The sequence below is a fragment of the Pagrus pagrus genome (genome assembly GCF_965226575.1).
Source record: "Pagrus pagrus genome assembly, chromosome: 11".
Classification (NCBI taxonomy): Eukaryota; Metazoa; Chordata; class Actinopteri; order Spariformes; family Sparidae; genus Pagrus; species Pagrus pagrus.
Window position 1 is genome coordinate 29,314,773 of NC_140195.1, and position 19,493 is coordinate 29,334,265.

General features: G+C 40.4%; 1 protein-coding gene across 7 annotated transcripts; it reads left to right on the plus strand.

Annotated features, from left to right (window-relative positions):
- The first annotated feature begins 25 nt into the window (after window positions 1-25).
- Window positions 26-19,382, plus strand: LOC311264898 (tumor necrosis factor receptor superfamily member 14-like). Of its 7 annotated transcripts, XM_084366095.1 has the most exons (13): window positions 26-420; window positions 2,667-4,105; window positions 4,196-4,383; window positions 4,903-5,035; window positions 12,047-12,181; window positions 13,080-13,173; window positions 13,470-13,595; window positions 14,001-14,156; window positions 16,285-16,372; window positions 17,007-17,194; window positions 17,304-17,335; window positions 17,469-17,528; window positions 17,659-19,382. In XM_084366095.1, the coding sequence occupies exons 5-13, from the start codon at window positions 12,143-12,145 to the stop codon at window positions 17,674-17,676; spliced, it is 801 nt and encodes a 266-aa protein (XP_084222221.1). In that variant the 5' UTR covers window positions 26-420; window positions 2,667-4,105; window positions 4,196-4,383; window positions 4,903-5,035; window positions 12,047-12,142; the 3' UTR covers window positions 17,677-19,382. The 7 variants fall into 7 exon arrangements, with proteins under 7 accessions (XP_084222221.1, XP_084222222.1, XP_084222224.1 ...); XM_084366096.1 differs by lacking the exons at window positions 2,667-4,105; window positions 4,196-4,383; XM_084366098.1 differs by lacking the exons at window positions 2,667-4,105; window positions 4,196-4,383; window positions 4,903-5,035.
- Window positions 19,383-19,493: the final 111 nt, after the last annotated feature.

A 19,493-nucleotide genomic window follows, 5' to 3' on the forward strand; every position in this document is an offset into this window, starting at 1 on the left:
GAGAGAGAGAGAGAGAGACCAGCACCAGGCAGTGCCAGCGGGCAGCTCCCGTGCAAGAAATTAGAAATAAGACGATAAATGAATAGAGTAGAAACCAACTAAGATAACAAAGAAGACATTCCTGGAAGCTGGAGAGAAGAGTTATCCAACAGCCACGGAGCTGCCGACCCGTCCAGACGGCGTGTTCATTGAGCATCCCGGCTGGTTTTTGTTGGACTATTCTACTGACAGAGCCCCTCGAGTCGCTCTCATCCCACTGCCTCCTGATCTTCACCCGTCATCATCACCTCCTCACCGCTCATTGGATTCATCCTCATCATCTTCATTCCCCATTCCCATTACTCACCAGGTTCCGCCTGCTTCATCCGTTTCCATCTTCGTGGAAATCGGGACGGACAGTTTTCCCTACGAAGGGTGATGGTAGGAACTGCATGCACTCAACAAAGATCCATGGAAGGGTTTAACTCATCTAAAGACTGATTCAATGTTGGAACACGCTTTCTTATTTTACTGAGAGACTATTTCATTCTGAACCTTTTGGTTATTTGTTGTTTGGTTGAATCACAGTATTTCATGACTGTGTGTGAAGTAATTAGCCACATTAGGTCTGTTCTGAAAAAATGTATAAATGAGACAAAAATAATTGTGTTGTATCATTTCAATTTGGAATTGGCTACAGTTGTTGGTTTAAATTGTTCCAAGGCCAGTGGGTGTATAACATCAGTGACTGCTGTAACAGAATAGAGTGTGTGTTGCCATAACTGAACGAACATATGCAGAGTCATTGTTCTACTGACAGGAAATAAGAACAAATAATACACTACAGTGAAACATGAAAGTATTCTTTTGTTGGTGGGTTATTATTAAGATATGTCATTTTGTACATCACTGTTTCATCGTGTGTCGGTCTCCTCTTAGAACCTAGACACTTAGATACATCCTTTAAACTTGGCTACCTGTGCAGAGTGGGTTACATGTGGATCACTTGGGTTGTTACTGACATCTGGTGACAATGTCATGTCGATAGCCCCATCAGAAATATATTTACTGAGAAAAATGTTGACAAGTTAAATACTTATTTTCCCTGCTCCGCTGTATGTGTGATTCATGACAGGATAGAAAAATGATTAGTCTTTCTCCATTTACTGCCATACAGAGTTTTCTGCAGTGAAGTCTGATGGAGCAAACAGGAAGAGGCTGACTTCCGCTCTCTATAAAGTAAACACTCCATCTGTACCGCTGTGGTTTGGTCCCACTCCCTCTGACAGTATATGAGCAGGCTGGGCTGTCCTCCTCAGAGCCGGCCCTGAGGAATTTGGTGCACTCTCTAAGATATTAGCTTGTATCTTAGACAGTTACCATCACACACCAATCATGTTCATACACTCACACAGAAACCACATTACTTTATGTCGAGTTTCTTTATTCTTGAAATAAAACAGTAGTGAAGAAACAATGGCATAAAACAAAATAAAAATACAATATAAATGAGGTATTGCACAAAAATATGATATCAAATAAATCAGTACAGATTTACAAATATAAATACGACGATTGTACAATATGCATAATGTAGACATCTGCTGAGAGACCACATGGTTTACTCTAATGATGGAGAGTCCACTGAGATGTTCTTGACCCGTAGAAGGTCTCAGGTAGGTTTTAATGAGCTTGAGTCTAGCTGTGCTGACATGGAGGAGACAGTAGAAGCTGATGCTGCATCACTGGGCTTGTCTGAGGTGAGGGGGATAGCTGATACATTATATTCATAAATAAAGTGTCATATTTGGACATTTTTGTGAAAGAGTAAACACATAAACACTTTGTAATTCACAAGTGGGGTATTTACAGTAGTATTTTATATCACAGAGCAAAACATGAAAATATTTAATAACAGACCTTATTCCAGGAATTTAAGACAAAACTCTAAAAATTTTAAGGGAACTGGAAGTGCAACAATGCTACGGAGGTAACAGTTTAAATAAGATGTACAGCCCTTTACTCTTTTCACTGCAGCCCTGCAGTCATATCATCTGAATCCAGCTTCAGGATGTTTGTTGTTATCAGAATGTCACAGACAGTCTGGAGGCCTTCCTGCTGATGATAAGTTATGGTAACCCAAAGTGTCTGCCTGTTCAACTATTTCTCTTTTGCAAATTGTTATATAAAGCCAACAGAGGACTCATGAAGATTTAACAGATCAGATAACAAAGAACCATGTAGATTAAAGCAAACAAGTAAAAGCGAAATTAAAAAGGGCGTCTTTCGCTTTAACTTGTTTTTTCCGCTTTATAACAGAGCAGGGGAATTCCATCTCTTCAAATCTCTTTCACTTTCAAGCCCTTCAGAATAAAAGCTTCATAAATGCTCTCTATCAATAGGTACTGGAGGTGATTGTAGGTGAGTTGGCTGACAAATTAAACAGAAAATATTGTGCTCTGGTGTTATTGTGTGAAGATCAAAGAAAGAAGCAGTACTGTCCTACTGTGCCTGTCATCAAGTGAGATATGACTCACAGTGCTACTGTGGCAGTCCTGTTGTTTTTCTGTGTTCTGTTCTCCCTACCTGCTTTCCCCTCCCCCTCCTTTTCTCCCTCACCTGCTCCTTCTCCTGTGTGTGTGTGTGTGTGTGTGTGTGTGTGTGTGTGTGTGTGTCTGTGGGCGTAGCAGCAGCAGCAGAGTGGCACACCTGTTCCAGATCATCTCATCCCCCTCTGGCTTTATCCACCTGGTCTCTCCACCACTTCCGCGCTAGGTTATTACATCCCATACGGGGACTGTAGTGCTGCGACGTAGTGTTTCCTGGACACTCAAAGTATTTTGTGTTTTCTGTGTTTTCACCTTTGTGCTCGTGACCTTGTTCTTTGGCTGCAGAAATCTCCACTGCCATTCTGCACTACTTCCAGTTTGCTCTCCTGTGTTCCTCCAGCCAACCCTGCCTGCCTGCCTTCCTGCCTGCCTTCCTGCCTGCCTGGTCTTCTCCTCCCCATTACCCTCCGGAAATCAGTTTGTGAAATAAAATCCTTTGTTCACTGACTTCCTGTCTCTGATATCTGCAGTTGGGTCCTAAGAAAAACCCCCACTGTAACATCACATTGGCAGGGAAACATTCTTAAGTCTCATCATATCACGCTCAGTCCTGCTGACATGCACTCCTGATAAGTGAGCCTCACAAGGTCAAGCTGAACTTTACCGTGTTCAGTATGAAAGCTTGTGTTGTATTTTCTTGCCATGACAGCTGACACTGCCAAACCAAAAATGAAAATACTCTCCCCAGCTATCATAAAAGGCTCAGTGTTATTGTTCCATGCTCCCTCATGCTGGTTATTCTCTGCATGTTGTTGAGTTGTGATGTCTTGTGTTCTCTTTGCCGGTGTAAATGGTCTGAGGATAAACCTATAAAGAGGGGGCAGGAACCTTGACCCTCTCACTTCAACCTCCCTGCTTGGCAGCAGCGGTTGGTCTGGGGACTGTTTCCATTTACTTCTCTTTTTCTTAAGGGTTTTCTGATGGGCCAACTAGTCTGATTTTCAGTTCTTCTCTTTTAGCTTTAGCCCTGGTAATGTTTGTTATGACTGAGGGTTGGCATTTTCTCATTTACCATCAGCACGACACATTTTCTGCTGACGCTCATGTGGACAGGACAATGTCATCTGTCTGTGCCATCAGAAACAAATCAGTGCTGAAAATACATCTGCTTTATGAAATGACTTGGCACTATGGTTAAGCTTGATTAGATTAAAGCACAAATACTAGGTGGGGTTAAGCTAAAGATGGTTTGATTTATAAAAATGACTGCTTCATTAAGGTCAGAGGATCTTGGTAACAATATTAATAACATGGTTAAGTTTAGGGAACAACTGTTGTCTTTGTGGCCGGAAGATGTAGTGGCCCGCCATGCCTCTGTACGGCACTGCGCTGGGGTCTCGCTGTGCTGTGCGCTGGGCGGCACCATGCGCACCTATATAGGCAGGTGCCCGACCACACCTCTGCCTCTCTCTCTCTCTGCTGGATGATTCCCGTGGTGGTGGCTGCAGCCTGGCGTGGCGGAGCAGTCCGTGTGGCGTGATAACGTGGCCACCAACGTGCTTCACGGTTGTCTCGAGGTAATGCACTCTGCCAGTATACTCTCTCCATTCCGGCGCGCAATCGGCGCCGTGTGCGCACTGGTGACACCAGTGTTTGTGTGTGTGCAGTTGGCTGTTGGTGCGGAGGGACAGATCGCCCCGCTTGGAGCCCGGGTTGGTTGGCGTCCAGTCCTCTTGGCGAGTTGGCGTTGTCTGCCCGGCTGTATCAACTGGCACCAGACTCTCGGCTGACTGATGGCTTATTGCCCTTTTCATCTTCCTCCTCCTCGTCAGTGAGACTGCACCGTTGCCCGCCGGTAGGCTAGGGTCCCGTTTTTTTATGCATGAAACTCACCTCGACATGATTAATGTATCCGCCAAAATTGTTAATATAACTTAGTTGTGCCCTTTTTGTTAGAGGCTGTCAAGGTGCCTGGCCTGTCATCGGCCACCACCCCCCAAGTACAGCTGCTGCTGTTTTGCTGCTGTTTTGCTGCTGTTTTGGATGCTGTTTGGATGTGCGTTTTGTGCAGCTACTGACTGCAGCTGTTCGCTGCTGCTGGTTGAAGCGGCTGGTCGCTGTAGTTTTGACGTGGCTGCGCTGCTGCTGCTTTGCTGCTCTGGTCCCTTCTTCGTTTTGATGCCTTTTGTTTGGTTTCCCATTTTCACTCCTTAGTTATTTGTTGCTTTACATTGTCTTAAGAATCTGAATCTGTTTTGTACTGTATTTTGTTAATATTCATTTGGTTGATTGGATTTCGTTATTGTCTTTATTAATGTCCTTGTATTGTGTTTTTCTTCCAGACTTGTGTTAATTTTCTTTGTTTATTTGACAGGTGCTGTGGCCCCAGGCAGCAGTTCCCTCCTCTGGTGGTGGGTTTCTTCACACTCCTGATTGGTTTGCTGTGTCACGGGTGATTTTTGTTTGGTTGTGGATCCCCGTCCCTCGTTTTGATCCCTGCTGCCGTGGTAAGCCCAGTCCTGTCTTTACCCTTGTTTGGTTTCCCTTTATTGTTATTGTTTTTGGTTTAACTTTGTTTGGTTATTTAATAAATCATTTTTGCACTTAAAACGTTCTCTGCCCCCGTGAAATCTTTTATTGAACCTGTGTCCTGCGTGCTAATATCAAGTGAAAACCCTATAGTAAAATATTAACATCTTACTTTAATAATTTCCTGGGGGTGAAATTCCCCTGGGTGGCATTGTCATGGCAACTTATTGAACCACTCTGTAACATCTTGTTAAAAGAAACATTGACTGTTGGAAGGAATGAGGAAACGATCAGTACTCTGCTGTGTGAAACTTGGCTGACTCAGGAATCCACCCCAAACCTTAGACTTCTGTGGTTCTTTTATAATGTCACATGACTTCCTCCTTAACTCGTCATGGACAAGTCATATGATTATGGGCCTTGTGTAGACAGATGTTTTTCTGGAGTATTTGCTGACCAGTGTTGTTGTTCTGTGGAGAATCAAAGTCCACATCTCATTGGCACACAGGAGAGAGGGAGGCGGCTGTGTGGTTTTGTGCAAAGGTAATTTGATTTTGGCACAACATAATGTGTATTAATTAAGCTGTAAATATCTGTTTGGTTAGTTTCAGTTCCTCCAAACTAACTGATTTATTTTAACGGGGAAATAAAAGCCCTGACACAGAAAGTGATTGTTGTTCTATGCATATGGCCAAATCACCTTTATCATCCATGGCACACAGAGTACTCTGTCTGAAGCTGTGTCATGTTGTGTTTACTTCAGGTGTCGTGACCATCAGGAAACATATCAAGAGACTCAAGTTAACATGTAGAATCTTTCCATCGACCACCACAGCTGCTCTACTACCTGCCCTCTGAGAAATGCACTACTGTAGCTACATTTGCATCCAAATGATAATATTTGCTCTCATAACTAATTATGTATATTGTATTTGTTTTGTTAATGTGTCACCATTATGGCAGAGGGAACATGTTTAATGCTCTTTACCACCCTGCTACAGGTTAGATAAGGATACAGTGGGAGGAGAATATACAGGAAGGATCTGAGCTCTGACAAAGATGATTTGTTGCCTCGCCAATGTGGGGGATTTTTTTTTTTATCTATTTTAACTTATCCGACACTGCTACGGATTAAATGATGTGACAGGTCACGTTAGAGTTTTACAGCTTCATCAGCGCAATTCAGGCTGCACTTATGAAGGACCTTTATTTTGAAAGGTTAAAACGAAACTTGTTGTCGTCCTCTTACTTCACTCCACGGACACAAAGGGCGCAGCCTTGTTCGTCAGACGGTATGTTGTGTATCTCATTTCTTTTCTTTAAAGATGCTAACACATTGTTACACTGTTGAAGTGTGTGTCGTTATGGCTCGTTTATTTGTATATAGTTTATTATAAGTGTTGCTGCTGATAGAAGCTCCTCTTCCTGTGTGACTGTAGCCTACCGTCTGTCTGGCGTCAGGAATGTGAAGGACGGAAGAAGTGAAGCACAATGAAGTTTGACCCCGATGTGACGGTTAGAACATCGAGGTCAGGTCCTACAATATACAAGACAGAGCTGAGATACTGTTGGCATGCGGTTTACCTCTCCCTTTTCCAGTAATACAATAAAGATTATACGAATTATACTCGGATTACTTTTTTCTTCTAACGACTAGCGTAACGCGATGGTTCTGCAATTCAAGTAATCCGTTATTTAGTTAGGTTTTCATAAAAGTAATCGTTACTGGAAAAAACTTTTACCCTTGGAAGTCTTGTCCTTACCCGCGTAGGAAACTGCGGTCAAGTGAGCCGTCGTTCGTCTTCGCAGAGTCAACATTTTGAGTGCGCCCGTGTCATGGAACTTACGGCGAATGAGTCCACTGAGAAAGTCAGCGCTAGTTTAATACCGAGCGAGATAACTTCCGGTTTTCAAAATAAGACGACAAAGGCACTCTATCAAGCTGTGTGTGTGTGTGTGTGTGTGTGTGTCTGTTAAAATTGCCTTTTATTTACACCGAACAAGCTCTAATAATCCATTTGTACTGTACTGTAACATCACTTTGGTTGGTATAGTTGACCTCGGGACCACCCTGACTACTCCCCCACTCATTATCAATAGAATAGAATAGATATACTTTATTGATCCCAAGCTGGGAAATTTAGGTGTAGCAGCAGCATTTCACACAGACAAACGACAACACAGTGAAATAGAAAGAACAACCTAGACATGTTAACATAGCAATATAAAATGTAATATAAAAAATGTATATATATAAAAAATATGTATAAAAATGTATAAATGAGCAGTGTTGATGTATACACAAGCAGTATTAATTGTAGTGCAAAATAAAATATAAGGTGCAGTGAACAGATGAGGTGCAGAACAGTGTAAAAACATATAAAGTGCATAGAGACTGTATGTTATGACCAGAGTTTTAGCTGTTATTATACAGTGTGATGGCATGTGGCAGGAAAGATTTCCTGTATCTGTCCCTTCGACAGCAGAGCTGAAGCAGCCTGTGAGAGAAGGTACTCCGCTGTCTGTCTACTGTGTGATGGAGGGGGTGCTGATCATTGTCCATGATGGATAAAAGTTTCTTCAGCGTTCTCCTCTCCACCACGGTCTCAAAAGAGTCAAGCCTGAGACCAAGTACAGAGCCAGCCTTCTTGATGATTTTATCAAGTCTGTTATTGTCGCTGGCTCTGATGCTGCTGCCCCAACACACAGCAGCAAAGAAAATTGCTCCAGCAACAACAGACTGGTAGAAGATCTCCAACATCTTGCTGCACATGTGAACGCTCTCAACTTCCTCAGGAAATAGAGTCTGCTCATCCCCTTCTTGTACACAGCCTCGGTATTAGTTTTCCAGTCCAGTCTGTTGTCAATCACCACTCCCAGGTACTTGTAGTCGTCCACCTCTTCCACCACCTCCCCCCTGATCCGTAGCGGCTGTGGAGGCATCTTCTTCCTCCTGTAGTCAATCACCATCTCTCTGGTCTTGTTGACATTCAGCCTCAGGTGATTCTGGTCGGACCACTCAACAAAGTTGTCTACCAGTGTCCTGTAGGAGAGGTCCTCTCCTCTCTTACACACCCGACAACAGCTGAGTCGTCAGAAAACTTCTGCAGGTAACACGACTCAGAGTTCTACTGAAAGTCAGTGGTGTATAAGGTGAACGGAGCTTTTTTGGTGCAAAAATTAAAAAAAGACAACTTTGAGGCTTAATTTCTCCAAAATGATACAGTAAATGTTTGATAATGAGTGAGGGAGTAGTCAGGGTCGTCCTGGGGTCAACTGTACTGTAAAAATGGATTATTAGAGCTTGTTCGGTGTAAATAAAAGGCAATTTTAACAGACACACACGCGCGCGCACACACACACACACACACACACACACACACACAGCTTGATAGATTGCCTTTGTTGTCTTATTTTGAAAACCGGAAGTTATCTCGCTCGGTATTAAACTAGCGCTGACTTTCTCAGTGGACTCATTCGCCGTAAGTTCCATGACACGGGCGCACTCAAAATGTTGGTGCGGATGGCTTGACTCTGCGAAGACGAACGACGGCTCACTTGACCGCAGTAAGAGACACCAGCTGTCTGAGGACACTTCTCTCTTCTCCTGCTTTAGAATAAAGTAAAGTAGGGAGCAGGACATTGACTGGTTGAGTCTGAGTGTTTGAAAAGCCTAAATGCACTTATAGCAAACTATTAGTTTGCAGTGTTGGGCAAGTTACTTTCAAAATGAAATATATAACATATTACCAGCTACCTTCATTGTAGAGTAATATATTACTTATTTCACTACTCCTTAGTTACTTTCAACAAAAAGCCCAGATAACCTCTATAGAACACTTAGATAGCGGAGATCTTTCTAAATAAAGGAATGTCCTTGGACTCAGTGATGAGCAGGCAGACAAAGGATCACAGTCTGATATATTACGAGATGATAGGAATAAAGATTTTTAATTGTAGGCTCAGTCATATGAAACACAACAGACCTGAACCTTCTATAATGTAGCCTATAATGACATGACAATTAACAAAGAACTGATAGGCTCGGCTGTATTAAACACTCAGAGCCTATATTAATATGGTCGTGTTGGTGTGGATGGATTCTTAAAAAAACAACAAACACTTCACTTCAGTCTGTAACATGGATTGTATGCATGTTGCTTTTGTAATGCGTTAACACTAATAACTTGTGTGTGTTTTGAAAAAAAAAAGCCCAGGCAACTTTCATTATATTTGTGCTTCTATCATGTCTCTGTCAGCACTCATAGTTTGCGGGTTCATTAGTTTTATTTTTAGACATCATGTAACAGGCTATCAGAGCCTGTGTTGTATTGTTGTCACTGTCACAGCTGGGCCTAGTACTGCATGCCTCTGCACAGGTCACTGTCAGATTGATACAAACTTAGAGCTGTAAATGTTATATTACGTCTGTCATTCCTGTTATCAGGCTGGGAGTTACCGACTGTGGGCCGTAAAGAAGGCTACACAGTGACGGTAGAGTCAGTACATTCAAAGGTACATGTACAGCTGGCTACACGCCGTCTGGACAATATAACCCACAAGCGTGAGTCACAAAAGAGTTTTACTGTACTTTTTGGTAACTCTAAAGTACTCTAACACGTTACTTTTCTCAGTAGAGACTGCAGTCACTTAACAAGTTACTTTTTAATGGCAGTAATCTTGTAATGTGTAATGAGTTATCTTTAAAAGTAACGTTACCCAGCACTGTTAGATAGTAGTCACATGGTGGCTCCAAGTCCTCATTCACTGACTAATAGTTACTCAGTGAACTATTTTCAGTTGAGAAGATGTTAAAAAGCGTCTGTGGTCACCATTGATCACATGTCGAAAACTGGTCATAGTCCAGTGAAGACCAGTGTCGAGGTTAATGTGTTTCAAAGTAATGATACATTTCAAAGTAACACGTTGGAGTACTCAGATTACTTTTTTGTGGTAAAGAGTTGAGTCTTGCAATTCAAGTAATCTGTTATTTATTTTAATTTTATTTATTTTATTTATTTTATTTATTTTATTTTATTTTTTTAATTCCCTTCTAATCCCACAATGGGGAAATTCTCTTTTTCACTCACATTACACACACATGCAGACACACACACACTGTGTATAGAGGAGATGAGTGAATTATTTAATTATCATCTCAAACAGGTAGTCCCTTACTGTAAGAATTTCGCTTTATATCTCTGTTCCTTTGTTGCCATTACAAACAGAAGAAATGCCCGATGTGTTTTATTCCTACTTCTTGGGAGCAGTAGCAGCGACCTGTGGTTGTGTTGTAGCTCTGCTAGCAGAATGGCCTGATGCAACAGCCTCTGGTTCATCAGTGACATGTTGAAACATGCTGTACTGTAGACTACAGGACCTGTGTTTTCTTGTTTTCAGAGAGACAGCTGTTAAAACTGTGTCTCAGTTAAGTTCGCTGTGTGGTCGTTAAGCAGCCAAAAGCCTTCACAGCTGCTACCTGTCAGGTTTCTGTTCACGTCCATCTACTTCTACCTCTTTCATTGCTGTTAAATTGCACAATTTGTGTTATTGTGTCTGTATTTGCTGTTTTAGCCTGCAGAGTTACAGATAAGATCAGGCTGAATCTTCTCCCCTATAGCTGTAATATTCCTGGGCTAGATCTGTTGTTTTGTTTTTGTGCTTAATACTCAGTAGCTCCGTATCCACACAAGCATACTGCAGCGCCCAGTCTGGTCTTACAGGCCAAGCTGCCAAAACCCCTGTGATCAGATCAGATCTGTTGTATATCAGTACATGTCTGACAGTTTCCAGTTTATTACAGTGTGCAGTCCAGTGGGATGCTTGCCTATGGGACGGTTTAAATGGTTTAAATGATATACATTTGGTAATAAATGTTGATATTAACACCATTGATGTGTTTCATCACAGTACAGTCATATGATTTAGTTTACAGCTTAAAGACCATGTTGAAGTGTGCAGTGCCACTTTAAAGGAGCAATTTGTAATTCCCAGCCACCTGCTCCAGATGAATGGGGGCAGTATTTCACCTGCTCAATGTTTAGTTCAAACACTTTTTGTTTTTTATTTGATATATTTCATTTATTAAGTTGTTAAAATTGTAAGTATGTATTTAGTTACCCATATATTCACCATTCCTTTTGTTACACAGTAAATGCTAAGTAAAACTTTTGGAGGTGCACACTGATACTAAATCCTGAGAACAGCTCATTCTGTTGGTGTAACAAGCACAGGTCTGTGTAAGCAGGCATACTGAACACCCACTGTAACCCACATCTGAGTAAAGCTGGCACTAAACTCATTCAGGCAGGTTGGAATGTTTCATTTCAGTTACTGTGAACACAGAAAAACCTTCATGTTTTGACATTTATTACAAAGGTTTTTAGAGGAAGGAATTTGCCTTGGTGTTTGCTGCATAATAAATGAAAGCTAAAAACCGCAACAGTCATGAACTTAAATGTAGAAGTACAATAATAATATAAGTACAAAAATACTATAACAAAAATTGTGTATGTATTAGACTCACGAAGCTGTAGTTTTTTGTGCAAACCTCTTCATCATGGGATGTGCAAAAGTTCATAGTAGAGTGTGTGTCATGGGATGATGGTCAAAGATCTCAGCTGATCAAGACACATTGTTTTTATTAGAACATGTCATGACTGTGTTTATTGTACAGTGTGAACAGTGACGTGTTTTGATTGTTTTTTCTAAAGCCTTCTGCAGCTTTGTGTCTGTGTCATTTTTTGAATGTTTTAAACTAAAATTCTGTCCAGATCTTACAAGATGCACCTTTTAAAAACAATCACTCAAGCTGCCTCTAATCACCTGTTCATGTGTGGACAGTTTATACCTTAAAATCAGGTTAGCCAGGTTTTTTTTTATTTACATGACATTTAAGATGTCTGGTCACTGCAGAAAGCTCAAAATAAACTGTTTGCTCAGCAGTTAGTTTAATCTCTGCATGGATTCTGTTTTCTTTTATTTTTCAGATGGTGTCCTCCTTTTGGATTTTATATCTCACTTAATCATAAAACTCAGTAGGATGAAATCTTCAGCCCATAAAAACTGTGATCCAGCTGTACAAAATGAAAAGAAAACCTGCACTAGTACCGTCACTATTACTGGTAAAGTAACTTGTTACTACACAAAGCTTTTATTTTGTCCTCTTCGCCAACATTTCCTTCTTTTTGTACACCTTTTTTCTATTCTCTGTCCCTCATTTACAAACATTTTAGTGTCAAGAAAAGAAAATGGAGAAGTGCTTTGTGTTCATCAGAGAGGCTTCATTAGTTCTACTGTATGATAAACAGCTGCCCTGCCTTTAACTTCTTGAATTCATGGGAAAATATATACCATATATGGTAAACACTGGTGTACCTCCCTTAACAGACACAGGCCATGTCACAGGAATGTTGCTGAGATTTAACATGTGCCAGGCCACACAGTGACCTTACTCTTAAGACTCCAGCAACTGTCAAACAAGCTTGGGGAGTAATGGAGTACATGTAACAGGATTACATAATCAGGATACAAAAAGACAGTAACTTTATTCTGTAAAGGTTACAGAAAAAAAAATAGTAATGACATTACTGATACACTCAGTTTAAAGGGGGATTAGTAACATGATTGCAAACACTTCACCAGTCTCACACAACATCACTCTGTTCTTTAGTGAAGCCAAATACACAAGTGTGTGTTTTTACAGAAAACACACTCGTTATGAAGATTAAATATAAGTCATCTTATTGATATTTCTTTTCTTCAGTCTTTATATGTATGTGTTTGATACTGAGGTAATCCAAAAGTAAATCAAGTAATCAAGTTAGATTACTTTAATGTGATACTTACATTACTGATTACATTGTTTAACAGGTAATGAGTAACTACATCAGAATACATTTTTAATCTTTCATTTCTCATAACCCTGTTCTCAAATGACATGAATGTGAACTCATTGCCTCACATGTGATTTCATGCTGTAACTCTTGTTTTTCTACTTTAATCATCCGTTCTTCTTCACAGATACTTGTGATGAATCTCTCCAGAGGACGGACCCTTACATGTCATCGGTCAGAGTATCAGACAGGGAATGAATGCTGTCCTATGTGTCCTGTTGGTAAGATTCAGTTGAACATTGAAGAGATGTTTCACTTTGGTGTTTACATATGGAGTCTTTTGTTATACTGTCAGGTGCCAATAATGCTGAATTAACCATTTGTCTGCAGACGGGCCAGCAACTCACTGGAGTTTTATTCCAACAGTACAAGAACAAGCTGAACTTCATATATTTTTTAAGGATTTTTACACTGTAGTCCCTTTGCCTTGCTTAAAACACACACTTTACTCTCAAGATTATATCTTGACGTGACATTATATGTCATGAAAATAAACTGTTGTTGTTCTTTTCAACAGGCAACCGAGTTAAAACAGACTGCACCGAGTACCGAAGCACCTCCTGTCTGCCCTGCACTGAGGGGACCTTCATGAATCAGCCGACAGGATTAAAGAAGTGTTTTCCCTGTACAAACTGTGATGCAGGTAGATTCCTGTTAATATTTCCTAACTATTAGTAGAAAATTATAACAAAGCCTAGATTTAAGGCAGTGATCGAGTCTATTCTCGTTCTGAGAAATGAAGGCACTTCCATGCGAGACATTGCCAAGAAACTGAAGATCTCATGCCTCAACATATAGACAGCTAGAATGCCAACGTCTGCACGACTGTAATTGCTGAAAAATAAAAAAAATACTAATTAGACAACTAAACATGTTAAAGAAGGAAATAATTAGACTAAACAAACAACTAGCAAAAGAAAATGCTGTCAAACTCTAATTGAAATAAAGCAAACACCTAGAATAATCAAACAAAAAATACTACTACCAAAACTAGCAACAAACAAATAGCTCCAACACTCTCCACAAGTAACCTCTATGTGTGTTGCAGGTTCTGGTGTGAAAATAAAGACGTCATGTACTCCATCGTCAGACACAGTTTGTGAACCACTGGAGGGATTCTTCTGTCTGGACACTACAGAGAACGGCTGTATGGCAGCACAGAAACACACAGGCTGTAAACCAGGACAATACATCCGTCACAAAGGTTGGTTTTCTTGTGCTGACTTTATACGGGACATATTAAGCTCATTTTCAGGTTCATACTTCTGCTTGGGGGTTTACCTGAATAGGTTTACTTGGTTCAATGTTCAAAAAACACCTATTCTTTTTTTAAAGTGTACATTGCTGCAGCACCTCTGAAAATCTTCATAGTACCACAAGTCTCTTTAAGGTCCCCTCCTGAAGAGTCTTTTTGCAGCCAGGAGATCAGTTTAACCAAGTTCAGCTGCATTTTCGCCATGCATATCACCACAGTAACAGCTTCTGAACCAAAGACCAATCATGATTGAGCAGGAATCTGATCTGTACTGTGTAAGCCTGGGCCTGCCCAGTGTGCCACTATCTTTACAGCTTTTCATGGTTTGAACAAGCTAGCTGCTGGGTGCAAATCAAAGTTGTCAAGCAAATGAATTCCTGCAGTTTGAGCATTTCTTTTTCCCATTGCTTGAGTGCATTCACACCTGTAGTCAGTATTGCCCAGAGGTTATAATGGCGTGTCTTTGTCGCTGTCAAATCAAATCTGAAAATAGATTTTTAAAATTTTTTTGTTATCTATTCTGTTATCATTTTATTTCCCATTGAAGTACTCAGAAACGGCCTCTTTTTTAATTAATCTGATAGTTTTTCAGAGAGAAAAGAGAGAGAGTGATTGGTCAGGTGTTGCACTGATACCTAAAAATAAGTGTGTGAGTTTTGTGCATGTCACTTGAGCTATGTTGGCATGTGGTTTAATGCTTTTTAGTGACTAAATCATTTGGCCTATGATTGCTGTCACAAGCAGCTGTTTGTGCTGTGAAATTATTAAATTCGACGACTAAATTAGGTGGTACGTGTGTCGGTGTGGTGCTGTTCACAGTACTAAATCGATAGACATGTCACTAAGTTCGGATTGCTTTGCTGTTGTAAATAGAACTTGCGGCCCTAATTTCTTTCCCCCCCATTGTTGCAGTCCAATGACAGGAGAGAAATGACCTGCAAGTGAAGCAACAGTTAATGAGAGAGAGAGCTGCAAATGATCAACAGATGTTTCTTCTCTGCTCATTTTCAATGTTTTTTTAATAAATTAATTATTAATAAATGTAAGCGAATCTTACTCTGTTTGTGATGACAGTTTAAGTTTTGTTTAGTTTTGACAGCTAGTACCCAGGTGTTGTCCACTGTGCTCTTGGCACGGTGTGTTTTCGGTGTGTCCCATGACTTTTTCTCTCTCCCTGACTCGAAGAATCAGGAGATTTACAAATTAAGCACTGGTAACCCTAGTCTCTGTTTAAAGATGGCCTCTGGTATGTCTACATGTCGATGTCTACTGAAGTGGCATATGACGATGTCCACAGTAAAACACAGTACCATGTGTCTCTGAATTTGAGAGCCAATCACAATGTGTCTTTACAATAACTTTTGGGTAGAAACCTCTGCATCAGGCACTAGCTACCTTGCATTTTAGTCTCTATGTTATTTCAGAGTGTATACCTCTCATTCACCTGAAATGCATATTTGATTTTTTAATATTTCTTAATTAACAACACTTTCCCTAACGTTTTGAGACAAATTTCATTTTAGTTTATTCAGCCACAGACTAACGAAAATGACAGCTTGACGTCACCCAAAATGGCTGTCCAGCGGTGAGATAACAAAGATACTAGCCAATAAACAGTGCATAGAAGAAGCATAGAAGCACAGCAGAAACGTCACATAGATTGGACCATCAGAATTTACAATGTATCTTTAAACCTTGCAGTTTGGGCTGAAAATGTCAACAGATATAATCACATATCACATATATGGCAATATCACATCACATAACATTTTGTAGACCCTCAGGGAAGAACCAAAGGAGGTGCTCTGATCTAGTGGGGCAGAAGTGCGAAGAATCCTGCTCTTTGTCAGGATAATTAGTGTAACATTACTACTGTTACACAAGATTAATTTTATCTGAAACATACAAAGATTTTTTGGGGAACAACACCAAGGTGTCTGCTTCAAAAATTGTTTTTTAAATCCACTGAGAAAAAAATCTGGCAGGTCTGTTGAAATGTACTGATGTCATTTTAAACCTTGATCCTTTCATAATACATCTATGCTAGTTTCAACATAGATCACTTGCATCTGTACAGGAACAGCGCAAAGAGACACTGAGTGCTCCGACTGCAGTGAAGGACAATATTCAGATGGAACATTTACATCCTGTCTGTCACACACACAGTAAGTGAAGCTTCACAACAGAAACCTGAATTCTTACAATAGCAGTGACTTTATAGAACAAACGCCAAACAGTTACAACAAATTCTAAATCATTTGTGCCTTCTTGTCAATTCAGCAAAATAAATGCAAAACATTCAGTTGTTTGATTTATTTGTAAAAAAAAGTGTCAGTTTGTTGCAGCATTGCTGTAACAGCCTGTCTGCTTCTGTGTCTGAAGTGCTTCTTACCTGCCAACAGTTAGCAGCTGTTAGAAAAAACTGTTTCAACTGATTTCACCATTTACCCTCAATTATTTAAAAAAGACACATTTTTTGAGATGGTAAACCGACTACTTCTTTGTCCCCAGACTCCCTTAAAAAAAAATTGCAATTCTGTAAGTTGTTCAATTAGGAGAAACTTTAGAAACGTTTTATTATTTGGCCTTCCTTGTAAATTTTTTAAAATGTCAACTGTTTTTGTTAATTTATATAAAGTAGAGAAATTAGATCCGATCAACAGTGGTCACTCAAGACTCATGTAGAGACGCGTGTTCACTTGTGATCAGATCAGTTAGGCCGGATGTTATTACCAGGTCTGAGCAGGGCCATAGTGTCCTACAGATGTTCCTGTTTAAACTGTCCCTATTTCATTCCAGGTGTGAATCATTAAATCTTCAGTTGATAAAACCAGGAACTGTTTCAACTGATGCTGAATGTGGAGAACAAACATCAGGCGGGACAGCAGTTGTGATCGGCGTTGTAGTGGCTTCTATAACAGCAGCAGTAGCAGCAGTTGTACTTACAGTGTTCCTTCTCAGAAAAAGGAAAAGAAGTCGAAACACAGGTATAATTTTGATTTAGACAATAAAACTATCATGTTTTTGATAAATAATAATTTTGTCAGTCACATCACAATGTTGTTAATTATGGTGTTTGTTAATGTTTTATTACAGAAAAAAAAAGAAATTCAGAGAATGGAAAACTGGTATGTTTTATACCCTCTTAACTGTTATCACTAAGTCTATTTCACTGTTTGCACTGTACAGTAGTAAGTAGGAATTATTTTTCTTCTAAATAATGAAATAATGTCACTAATCGAGCAATATTTCACAAAAAAGAACGATGTAGGAACGGAAGAAACAGGGGGATTAAATGTTTGCGGACATCAACACCAGCAGGTGAGACAGCAGTGCATTGAAATGTTCATTGACTGAGCACTGAGGTGTGACTGAGCTACATTATATGATGACTTTATAAATGTAGGCTACAACATGTGTCTGTTTAAACTAAATATATTTTTCTCCACAGGATGAGACGGTTACGTAAATGTACAGATGAAGGATGCAGGGACAGGAGAGGACTGAAATTAAATTAGTCCCAGCTGAACTGTAACACTGTGTAACTATCTGCTGTCAGGACAGACGACAGTGTGAAGTTTGCATTGACCAAGCTTCTGGCTAAGATCTGCTGTTGGAGCAGGTACACAGAGTACTGCAGCTCCCTATGGGATGTCTTAAAGCAGAGTACTAGTTTCACCATGTTGTACTCTATATGACCACAGATGAAGATTCTTCCTCTAACCATACAGAGAGTCCTGGAAATACAACTTGGCGCAAATGAAAGACTGTAAGTAGTTTATATACTGATCTTCATTAAGATCACACAGAGCTCAAGGTTGAATCTGAACACCAGACAGACTGAAACTGAAATGGATCAAGTAACTGGAACAGAGGACGGATGCTGTGTCATGAACTTCAACATGATGGGACAAATCTCTCCTTCCACCTGGCCTCATCCTTGCTTATGGATGACGGAGCCTTTTAAAGATGATCCTTTCACACCCAATCAAAATACTATCACCTGTTATGAACCTGTTTACCTGTGCAATGTTTCACACAGGTGTTTTGGGGTTTTTTGCATTCCAAAACTTGTTTGTAAAGGATGAAACATTGCCTTTGTATCGAGGCCGGCTCTACGCAGGGGCAAGAGGGGGCAGCGCCCCCTCAAATAAATTACTTGCCCCCTCAAATCAAAATCTTAGAAGTTGAGAAAGCAGGTTTTAATATACTCACAAAATTAATATATTACAAGTTGACAAAATGATCTGCAGTAGCAGAAAAATCCGCCGAAAAAGGGACACACACAATACAGTATCAGCTTCATCTCTCTGTCCCTCCGCTGTCCGTGTATTCACAGGCTGCGCAGCACACACACCCACACACACACCCCTCCCCTCCCCTCAGCCCTCAGTAAACATCCAATCACTGTTGCAGTATGCAAATGAGCCACAGCCTGACAGTGTAGTGTCAGGTTTCGCCACGGAGCAGTAACACTTTGAAGAAGCAGCAGTGTTACAAGCACAGAGATCAGTGCCCACGTCCACTGCATGTGACAAACTGAAGACAAATGACCTGTGTCTGGCAGACCCCTACGTAAAGCCCCGCTCCAGGCTGAAGTCCTGCACTGTTTTGTTTCATACAATCACAGCGTTTTTTTTTTTACAAAGCCAGCTTACTTAGTTTCTGCTCCAGCTTCCAGCAGCTCACACAGAGAAAGTTAATGCTGTGTAATGCATCGGTTTTTCAGAGCTTTTAAAAAGTGTCGTGCTGCTCCTGCATGTACTAAGAGTAGTAGCAATGATGCTGTTGCTAGTACATCAGAGACAGCAGCTAGCATAACTGCACCTTTAGCATCAGCAAGCACTGCTTCTCCTGCACCTCCCTCCATCCCCCCAACAAGTGCTGCCCCAAAGCTGAGCAGGCTGAGCTTAAATGGCAATGCACCATCTCAGCCAATACTGGGTAACTACCCAAAGCGTGCATTTGGTACAAAATTGAGATCTCAATTTGAGAAGTAGTATTAGAGGTAGATCTCTATTTAGTAGTAGAAGTAGATGTCAATTTGAGAAGTAGAGGTAGAAGTAGAACTAGTTTGAGAAGAATTTTTTGTATTATTCAAAAGGCTACCTTTCAGTTTTGTAATATTGACTATAGTGTGTGAAGTCCTACTTTAGGTTAAGATTTTTTTGAGAATTAGGCCATCCAGTTAAGATAAATGTTATGTTGTTAGTTGATAAAATCTGGATGAAGGATATTTTTTTTTTTTTATTTATTAATTTCATTTTTATTTTTCAGTTTCCCCCC

Coding starts and splice junctions, on each gene's coding strand:
- LOC311264898 (XM_084366095.1), top strand. CDS start 12,143: ATGAAAAGAAAACCTGCACTAGTACCGTCACTATTACTG. Junction 13,596..14,000: donor CTGTACAAACTGTGATGCAG/GTAGATTCCTGT, acceptor TGTGTGTTGCAG/GTTCTGGTGTGAAAATAAAG. Junction 17,195..17,303: donor GAAAAGAAGTCGAAACACAG/GTATAATTTTGA, acceptor GTTTTATTACAG/AAAAAAAAAGAAATTCAGAG.